Source organism: Staurois parvus, unplaced genomic scaffold (assembly GCF_062004578.1).
Source record: "Staurois parvus isolate SC_StPar_1 unplaced genomic scaffold, SC_StPar_1.0 ptg001542l, whole genome shotgun sequence".
Lineage (NCBI taxonomy): Eukaryota > Metazoa > Chordata > Amphibia > Anura > Ranidae > Staurois > Staurois parvus.
The window spans coordinates 200,001-210,848 of record NW_028319338.1 but is presented as its reverse complement, the minus strand read 5'-3'; the positions used below and the strand labels follow the sequence as shown (position 1 = coordinate 210,848).

The following is a 10,848-nucleotide window of genomic DNA, read 5'->3' as shown; positions in this document are numbered from 1 at the left end:
GCTCCAACACCCTATTAGGTAACGATTTCTGTCTTTTCGGTGTTTCCATAATTGCGGCTGCATTCGTTTTCTTTTTTTAGGCTTTTTTTTTCACTCTATTATCACCCAGTGGTATGGCCAGTAACACACCTCCTCTATTAGAGCGCCCCCACTCTGGAGGAAGGAGCACAGGGGGGCACCTTTGGACAGCAGCATTCGGAGTCTGGGGGGGGGGGAGGGGAACGTTAGATGGACTAGCAGGTTTAGATACACTAACAAATTAGAGCCGCATTCCAGCTACTACCTTGTAAGCGGTTACAGCAAACAGGTTTTCTTTTTTCCTTTTTGGGATGCAGGCTGATCATTGTAAGCACCCCTGTCAGTGGTAAATGGTTTGTCTCATCCCTCTAAATGATACATATGCAGGACAGCTTGTTGTGTTGAATAACAACAGACTTACTGACTGGATCACCAGGAGAAAAAAAAGAAGGAAAGACCAAAAAAAGAAAACGAATGCAGCCGTCACATCTGGGGAGAGGTAAGCAGAGATATAATAAATGCTTGCTTTGGGGTTTAATACTGATTTAGGGCCACACCACAGAAATGCAGTCCAGATACGTTCCAGATGCGTTTCTGCATGCGCATTTTTTATGCGTTCTGGTCAGGGGCGGACTGACAACTCATGGGGCCCCCGGGCAATAGGGGATCGTGGGGCCCTGTGTCCTTGCCCAAACTCAAAAAAACCTATGAAAAAGTACCAGGGGTATCTCATGGGGCCCCCTACTGACCCCGGGCCCTCGGGCAGTGCCCAAGTTTCCAAATGGTCAGTCCGCCCCTGGTTCTGGTGCGTTTTTATGTGTTTTGCCCCGTTCCGGAGCGTTTTTTATACTTTCCGGTTCATTTTTTTCCCTTCTGGTTTTCTTCACTCTAAATAGAGACATGCATTCCAGTGTCGTTTTGGTGCGTTCCAGTGCGTTTTTCATGCGTTGCAACCGAAACGCACTGGAGCTGCAAACGCTGATGTGACCTATGACATTGGCAACCAGATCACCGACTTTCTGTGCGTTTTGGATGCAGAAATAAAGCAACTGAAACGCATGGAGTGTGATCTGACCCTTAGAGGCGGCTCACACTATAGAAATGCAGTCCAGATGTTTTCCGGATGTGTTTCTGCATATGCGTTTCGGTGCATTTTTTTCTGCATTTTTGACGCGTTCCAGTGCGTTTTTGATGCGTTCCAGTTCTTTTTCCCCCCTCTTTCTTCAATTTAAATAGGGACATGTGCGTTCGGGGCATTTTTGGTGCGTTTTACCGCATTCCAGTACAGTTCTGTGCAGAAAACAAATGCAGCCATACTTTTTTTCTGCACCTGGAATGCACTGGAACTGCAAGCACTGATGTGAGCTATGACGCTGACAGCCATATCACCAACTTTCTGTGCGTTTTGGATGCAGAAAAAAAGCAACTGAAACGCATGGAGTGTGATCTGACCCTTAGAGCCGGTTCCCACAATAGAAATGCAGTCCAGATGCATTTCTGCATGCGCATTTTTTGTGTGTTTTGTTATGCATTTTTTGTGCGTATCGGTGCGTTTTTTATGCATTTTTGATGCGTTCCAGTTCATTTTTCCCCCCTCTCTTTTTCAGTTTAAATAGGGACATGTGTGTTCCAGTGCGTTTTTTGATATGTTTTACCGCATTCCAATACAGTACTGTGCAGAAAAAAATGCAGCCCGTACTTTTTTCCTGCACCCGGAACGCACCGGAACTGGGAGCGCTGATGGGAACTATGACACTGACGACCATATCACCGACTTTCTGTGCATTTTGGATGCAGAAACATTGCAACTGAAACGCATGGAGTGTGAACTGACCCTTAGAGTCCAGATGTTTTCCGGATGCATTTCTGTATGCGCATTTTTTTGTGCGTTTTGGTGTGTTTTTGATGCATTTTTGATGCATTCCGGTGTGTTTTTGATGCATTTTGGATGCATAAAAAAAGCAACTGAAACGCATGGAGTGTGATCTGGCCCTTAGGGTCGGTTCACACTATAGAAACGCAGTCCAGATGTGTTCCAGATGCATTTCTGCATGTGCGTTTTTTGTGCATTTTTGGCATGTTCTGGTGTGTTTTTGATGTGTTCCAATTAATTTGTTACCCTTTTTCTTCAATTTAAATAGGGACATGTGCGTTTTTGATGCATTTTTGTGTGTTTCGGTGCGTTTTTGATGTGTTTTACCAGTACAGTGCTGGGCAGGAAAAATGTCACCTGTTCTACTTTTTTTTTTCTGCACACGGAATGCACCGGCACTGCCAGCACTGATGGGAACTATGACACTGACGACCATATCACTGACTTTCTGTGCGTTTTGGATGCAGATACATTGCAACTGAAACGCATGGAGTGTGAATTGGCCCTTAGGGTCGGTTCACACTATAGAAACGCAGTTCAGATGTGTTCCAGATGCGTTTCTGTATGTGCATTTTTTACGCAATTGTGGCACGTTCCGGTGCGTTTTTGATGCATTTCCCCCTTTTTCTTCAATTTAAATAGGGACATGTGCGTTCCAGTGCATTTTGGTGTGTTCTGGTGCGTGTTTGATGCGTTTTACCAGTACAGTGCTGTGCTGGAAAAATGTCGCCTGCTCTACTTTTTTTTTCTTCCGGAACGCACCGGAACTGCAAGCAGATTTTCCCAGGACAGAAAGCCGCACCGGAACGGCAAGCGCTGATGTGAAGTATGACATTGACCAGGGGCGGACCGACCATTTAGCCAATCAGGCACTGCCTGAGGGCCCGGGGTCAGTAGGGGGCCCCATGAGATGACCCTGGTACCTTTCATTGGCTTTTTCATAGGCTCTTTTGGGTGTGGGCGAGGACACAGGGGCCCCATAATCCCCAATTGCCCGGGGGCCCCATGAGTTGTCAGTCCGCCCGTGACATTGACAACCCTATCACCTACTTTCTGTGCGTTTTGGATGCAGAAAAAACGCAGCTGAAACGCATGAAATGTAAACCGGCCCTATGGGTCGTCTCACACCAGGGGCGGACTGACCATTTGGGAACTCGGGCACTGCCCGAGGGCCCGGGGTAAGAAGGGGGCCCCATAAGATGCTCCTTGTACCTTTCATAGGCTTTTTTGGGTGTGGTTTAAGTGTGGGCGAGGACACAGGGGCCCCATGATCCCCTATTGCCTGGGGGCCCCATGAGTTGTCAGTCCGCCCCTGTCTCACACTATAAAAACGCATTCCAGATGTGTTCTGGTGCGTTTTTGATGCGTTCCAGTAAATTTTTCCCCTCTCTTTCAATTCAAATAGGGACATGTGTGTTTTTTTATGCATTTTGGTGCGTTTTTGATGCGTTTTACCGCGTTCCAGTACAGTTCTGCTCAGGAAAATTGCTGCCTGTTCTACTTTTTTTTTTTTCTGCCACCGGAACGCAGGCAGATTTTCCCAGGACAGAAAACCCGGTGAACTCAAAATCTGGCAAAACCTCTAACTTTGAAGTCGCATCGGAAACAAAAGCGGTCGTGAGGTTTAAAAAAAATGGTGCGGGGTTTCACTTTAATATTGGAGCAGAGCAGTTCATTGGTGAGTCCATTAGGTGGCGCTCCGGTAGGTGCAGGAAATGTCATCCGATCCAGGAAGGGAAGAGAACAGTGAATAAACTGCCCCCCAGGAGGAGCCCCCCATACACGGCGCTCTGTAGGCGGTGGGTCGATGCCCCGTGGTGGTTGGTGCAGCTCGGGGCGACTCCATACCTATTGTTGCACAGATCGCCCTTGCAGCAATTCACGACGGTCTCCGAGCCCAAGTTCCCCAGGTCGCTGTTCTCGCAGTTCTCCACGCAGTCCCTGGTGACCTTCAGCGATGGTGACGTGAAGGGGAAGCCTGAAACACACAGAAAAGAAAAAAAAAGGATTACAGCAACGAAAACGCCGGTTTGGAGTGGACTGAGTCCTGAAATGGCGGGCGAGGATCCTCGGGGGAGGAGCCAATCGAAAACCAGACATCCAAGATGAGCCGGGACTAAACGGGCGCACAGCGAAAGAATTCTCTTCGGATCGATTCGTTACCAACGCCATTTTGTTACGTTCGCCATGGAATACGTTTGCCTTTTGTTTCTTCATTTCCAACCAGATTTGGATTTTATCCGACGGATTCCAAGTATTCCAATCAAATTTGAATCTAAAATTTCGAGACGTGAACAGGAGCGGACTGACAACTCATGGGGCCCCCGGGCAATTTGGGATCATGGGGCCCCTGTGTCCTTGCCCACACTCAAAACACACCCAAAAAAGCCTATAAAAGATACCAGGGGCATTTTATGGGGCCCCCTACTGACTCCGGGCCCTCGGGCAGTGCCTGAGTGCTCGAATGGTCAGTCCGCCCCTGGTCGTGAAGAATGGCTGGTTCCGGGGGCGGACTGACCATTGGGGAACTTGGGCACTGCCCGAGGGCCCGGGGTCAGTAGGGGGCCCCATGAGATGTCCCTGGTACCTTTCATAGGCTTTTTTGGGTGTGGTTTGAGTGTGAGCGAGGACACAGGGGCCCCATGATCCCCTCTTGCCCGGGGGCCCCATGAGTTGTCAGTCCGTCCCTTGCTGGTTCTGTTCTTTTCTAGATCCAAAGTCGAATGTTCTATTCTATTCTAATCTTTATTATTCTATTCTATAGACGACGGCTATATTCTTTATTTTTTTTATTTCAGGTACTTATAATGCGCCGTCAGTTTACTCCGCGCTTTACATATATATTGTACATTCACATCAGTCCCCGCCCCCGAGGAGCGTACAATCTAAGGTCCCTAACTCACAATCATACATACACATACTAGGGCCAATTTAGAGGAGCCAATTCACCTCCCAGCATGTCTTTGGAGTGTGGGAGGAAACTGGAGTACCCGGAGGAAACCCACGCAGGCACAGGGAGAACATACAGAACCAAACTAACGGAATAGATTCTATTCTAATCTATTCTATTTTTTTCTATTCAATCTTGTTTATTCTATTCTATTTGTTCTCTTCTATTCCTTTATTTTCCACTCTATTCTGCTTTATTTTATTCTATTCTGTTTTTTTATTCTGTTCTTTAATATTCTATTCAATTCTTTTCTTTTCTATTCTTTTCGGCTTTATTCTATTCTTGTTTCTATTCTTATTTATTCTATTCTAATTGTTCCCTTCTTTTCCTTTATTTTCCACTCTGTTCTGATTTATTTTATTCTATTCTGTTTTATTCTTTTTTTTTTATTCTATTCTTTAATATTCTATTCCATTCTTTTTTATTCTATTCTGTTTTATTCTATTCTTTTTGGAATTCGAATTTAGAAAGATGGCTATATTCTAATACTCGCAGTCTTTGATGGAAATCGGCAAACCTTGAGCTCATCTCTATTACCCATATATGGACTAGTCAGGGGCGGACTGACAACTCATGGGGCCCCCGGGCAATAGGGGATCATGGGGCCTCTTGTGTCCTCGCCCAAACTCAAACCACACCAAAAAAGCCTATGAAAGGTACCAGGGGCATCTCATGGAGCCCCCTATTGACCCCGGGCCCTCGGGCAGTGCTCGAATGGTCAGTCGGCCCCTGGGTCTAGTACAGGGGTAGACAACCTGCGGCTCTCCAGCTGTTGCAGGACTAAGGCTGGCCATAGACGGGCCTTTTATCGGCCGAACTATCGGTCGATAAACGAAAAATCGGTCGTTGCTGCTGTGGATGCTGCCACCAATGCTTACGAAAACCGTCCATTTTTCGGGGATTTTCCAGCATGACCGATAAAAAGAAACGAGAAGAACTGTGAAAAACGGCAGACGGCATTGCCCCACTAATGGCGTGAATATTGGCTGATTTTTCGTTTGGATGAAAATTCGGCCAATAAACGACCCGTCTATGACCTGCATACAAGTTCCATCATGTCTCTGCATAGCTCAGTCATAGCTGTAACTGCCAATTTTGCAATGCCTCATGGGAAATGTAGTTCCACAGCAGCTAGAGAGCCGCAGGTTGCCTACCCCTGGCCTAGTACATCCTCCCTATTGAACAAATACCTATGGATGGCCAATGGCGTCACTGGGGATCCCCAGCCCTGTATTCACATCACTGGACGCCATGATGGATGATGGGTTTACATTGGAGGGCATTGGTAAGTGCCGCCATGAGTTTATTTTCATTTTACCTCTTCTGGGAATGAGTAATAAGAGGTAATAATGTACCCCAGAACTCATTCCCGGATATTCAGGGGCCACTTATTACAAAGAGACTTCCAGATTCCTATATAAGTACCCTCACATCCTTTTTTGAGGCCCTAATCCCTCAACGTTGGTTGTGACCATATTCTGGTCAATCGGGATGAGTTAAAGGTTTGGACCGAACCTTGAGATCAACAATATTGACCATATATGGTCAATGACATCATCCCCACTGAACAAAAAGGGTCAATAACAGGGGCAGACTGACCATTTGGGAACTCGGGCACTGCCCGAGGGCCTGGGGTCAGAAGGGGGCCCCATGACATGCCCCTGGTATCTTTCATAGGCTTTTTTGGGTGTGGTTTGAGTGTGGGCAAGGACACGGAGGCCCCATGATCCCCTATTGCCCTGGGGCCCCATAAGTCATCAATAACATCACCCAGGATCCCCAGCCCCAATTTTACATCATGGGACACCTTGATTGACGATGGATTTACATGGGGGAGGGGGGGCATTAGTGTGACCGTGTGTTTAATGGCATTTTAGTCTTTCTGGAAATGAGAAATAACAGGCACTAATGTAGCCTGAACCCATTTCCCTAGGAAGTGGGTGGGTATTTGGGGGCCTCTATTATAGTTGGGCTTCCAGATCCCTTTATAAGTACCCCAACATCCTTTTTGAGGCCTTTTTCCCCCAACAGTGGAAGAATGCCTTTTTGCAGTGGTGGAGGGAAGCTTTGGCACTACCTCTTGCAAGGTTGCCACATGGATGTTGAATGGTATGTGACCTGAAATGGTGCAGGAAGTGGGTGGTGCGCTCTCGCCATTCTCCCTATCCCTTTGTAAGCTCCCCCACAAACCCCCACATCCTTTTTGAGGCCCTTAACCCCCAACAATGGAAGAAGGCTTCTTTGCAATGGTGGAAGAAAGCTTTGGCACTACCTCTTGCAAGGTTGCCACACCAATCTTGAAAGGTATGTGACCTGGTATGGTACAGGAAGAGGGAGGTGGATTCTTGCCATCCTCTATAAGTCCCCCCGCATCCTTTTTTGAAGTCCTTATCCCTCAACGATAAAAGAGAGAGCTCCTTTACAAGTGTGTGGGGGAGACATGACACCCCCTCTTACAAGATCGCCCCACCAAGGCTGAAAGGCATGTGGCCTGGAAGAGGGGATGCATGCTTGCCATCCTTCTTATCCTTTAAAAGTCTCCCAATAAACTCCAACAGTCTTTTTGAGGCCCTTATCCCTCAACAATGGAAGAAGGCTTCTTTGCAGTGGTGGAAGAAAGCTTTGGAACTACCTCTTGCAAGGTCACCCCACCAATGTTGAAAGGCATGTGACCTGGTATGGTACAGGAAGAGGGAGGTGGATTCTTGCCATCCTTTATAAGTCTCCCCACATCTTTTTTTTAAGTCCCTATCCCTCAACAATAAAAGAGAGAGAACTCCTTTGCAAGTGTGTGGGGGAGCCTTTGGCACCCCCTCTTACAAGGTCACCCCACCAATGTTGAAAGGCATGTGGCCTTCTATGGTGCAGGAAGAGGGAGGTGGATTCTTGCCATCCTCTATAAGTCCCCCCGTATCCTTTTTTGAAGTCCTTATCCCTCAACGATAAAAGAGAGAGCTCCTTTACAAGTGTGTGGGGGAGACATGACACCCCCTCTTACAAGATCGCCCCACCAAGGCTGAAAGGCATGTGGCCTGGAAGGGGGGATGCATGCTTACCATCCTTCTTATCCTTTAAAAGTCTCCCAATAAACTCCAACAGTCTTTTTGAGGCCCTTATCCCTCAACAATGGAAGAAGGCTTCTTTGCAATGGTGGAAGAAAGCTTTTGAAATACCTCTTGCAAGGTTTCCCCACCAATGTTGAAAGGCATGTGACCTGGTATGGTACAGGAAGAGGGAGGTGGATTCTTGCCATCCTCTATAAGTCCCCCCACATCCTTTTTTGAAGTCCTCATTGCTCAACAATAAAAGAGAGAGCTCCTTTGCAAGTGTGTAGGGGAACCCTTGACACCCCCTCTTACGAGGTCACCCCACCAATGTTGTGGCCTGGTGTGGTACAGGAAGAGGGGATGCATGCTTGCCATCTTTACTATCCTTTAAAAGTCTCCCAATAAACTCCCACAGCCTTTTTTAGGCCCATATCCCTCAACTTTGAGAGGAGGAACCTTTGCAAGGGTGGGGGACTTTTACACTCCTTCTGGAAGGTTTCCCCACCAATGTTGAAAGGTATATGGCCCAGTATTATTATTCAGTATTTATATAGCACCAAAAGGTTTGCTCAGCGCTGTACATTATAGTGAGGGACAGAACATGAGACAAGACAGTAACAAAACAATACATGAGGGGTGCGAGGGCCCTGCTCTTTCGAGCTTACAATCTAGGAGGGAGGGGATAGTGGTACAGGAGGAAGTGGCTGTGGGGGATGGAGTGGAGGAGATCAGCTGTTAGGTGAGGGTGGGGTAGGCTTCCCTGAAGAGATGGGTTTTCAGGGTTCGCCTAAAGGTGAGGAGGGTAGGTGACAGTCTGATGGAATGGGGTAGTGAGTTCCAGAGGATGGGGGAAGTCCTGGAGAAGTCCTGCAGTCGGGCATGGGAGGTGGAGACCAGGGAGCTAGAAAGTAGGAGGTCTTGTGAGGAGCGAAGATTACGGGTTGGGTGGTATTTGGGTATCAGGTCGGTGAGGTAGTTTGGGGCAGCGTTATGAATGGCTTTGTATGCTACAGGAAGGTACATCCTCACTTTCCTGGACACCCGGGCCTGGATAAGGGTCTACTTTAAATATTAAGGAGAACCCCACACCGATTTTAAGTAGTCTGTACTGCCACTTTAAAAAAGGCGATAACAGAGGTACATTTCATTGTTTATTACAAAAAATGTATCTGAAGGTTCAGTCGTTCTCCCACATTGCCACACGTATGACCAGCTTTATACCACCCACTTATCATACACAGCCACTATGACGCTGGTTGAGGCCACCATTGAATTGGGACACTCACTCACCCAAGTTTGGACTCACTTCGACGGTTCTGCAGTAAGTGTGGTTCTCCGGACAGGTCTTGATCAGGTTGCAGCTGTGGACTTCTGTCGGATAATAGCAGAAGTAGCACTGGTTTCCCTTTTCGGTGGTGGCTGGTCAGGGAGAAATAATACAAGTTAGTAACGTGTCAAAGTATATTACGCCATTATTCTTACTGAGAAGATAATTAAGGATTGTATTCTTTAATAGTATGAATGAAAGGAAAAACCGTACTTACCACCATACTTACCTTCCATCCAAATTGTCCTACAGAGCCCCTCGACAGAGAGAGAGAGCAGAGGGGGCTGGAAATCCAGCACTGGGAAGTAAGTCATACATCTCACCAATGGGTCTTTATCTGGCCCGTGACCCAAAGAATTTAGTTGCACAGAGATGACCCCACAGAAGATACATACAGTGAAGGAAAAGTGTATTTGCTCCCCGGCTGATTCTGAATTTTCGCCCCTCACACAGAAATGATCGATCTAAAAATCGAATGTTCGCTGTAACACTGAGAGACAGAATACAACAACAAATTCAGCAGAAATGCGTCTAACAAATGATGACTGATCTGCATGTTCATGAGGGAAAGAAGGATTTGATCCCCTTCACAAAACATGACTTAGTACTTGGTGGCAAATCTCTTGTTGGCAATCACAGAGGTCAGACGTTTCCTGGAGTTGGACCCCAGGTTCGCACACATCTCAGGAGGGATTTTGGCCCACTCCTCTTGGCAGATCCTCTCCAAGTCATTAAGGTTTGGTGGCTGACGTTTGGCAACTCGAACTTTCAGCTCCTTCCACAGATTTTCAATCGGATGAAGGTCTGGAGACTGGCTAGGCCACTCCAGGACCTTAATGTACTTCTTCTTGAGCCGCTCCTTTGTTGCCTTGGCCGTGTGTTTTGGGTCATTGTCATGCTGGAACACCCATCCACGACCCATTTTCAATGCCCTGGCTGAGGGAAGAAGGTTCTCACCCAAGATTTGATGGTACATTGCCCCGTCCATCGTCCCTTTGATGCGGTGCAGTTGTCCTGTCCCCTTAGCAGAAAAACACCCCCAAAGCAGAATGTTTCCACCACCATGTTTCACAGTTGGGATGGTGTTCTTGGGGTCATAGGCAGCATTCCTCCTCCTCCAAACACGATGAGTTGAGTTGATGCCAAAGAGCTGGATTTTGGAGTCATCTGACCACAACACTTCCCACCAGTCCTCCTCTGCATCATTCAGATGTTCAGTGGCAGACTTCAGACGGGCCTGGACATGTGCTTTCTTGAGCAGAGGGACCTTGCGGGCACTGCAGGATTTCAGTCCTTGTCGGCGTAGTGTGTTACCAATTGTTTTCTTGGTGACTGTGGTCCCAGCTGCCTGGAGATCATTGACAAGATCCTCACGTGTAGTTCTGGGATGATTCCTCACTGTTCTCATCATCATTGACACTCCACGAGGGGAGATCTTGCACGGTGCACCAGACCTAGGGAGACTGACACTTGTTTTGTGTTTCTTCTATTTGTGAATGATTGCACCAACTGTTGTCACCTTCTCACCAAGCTGCTTGGCCATAGTTTGGTAGCCCAGTCCAGCCTTGTGTAGGTCTACCATCTTGTCCCTGACATCCCTGGACAGCTCTTTGGTCTTTGCCATGGTGGAGAG

The 10,848-nt window shown here is 47.4% G+C and overlaps 1 protein-coding gene across 1 annotated transcript in view; it reads right to left on the bottom strand.

Annotated features, from left to right (window-relative positions):
- Window positions 1-3,509: 3,509 nt before the first annotated feature.
- Window positions 3,510-10,848, bottom strand: part of LOC149435324 (uncharacterized) — a 20,364-nt gene continuing 13,025 nt past the window's right edge. The window contains exons 2-3 of the mRNA XM_089662783.1: window positions 9,179-9,307; window positions 3,510-3,869 (exon numbers count right to left, since the gene is read on the bottom strand). Of these exons, the coding sequence (XP_089518909.1) occupies window positions 3,610-3,869; window positions 9,179-9,307 (389 nt within the window). The 3' untranslated portion in view covers window positions 3,510-3,609. The remainder of the gene's footprint in view (window positions 3,870-9,178; window positions 9,308-10,848) is intronic.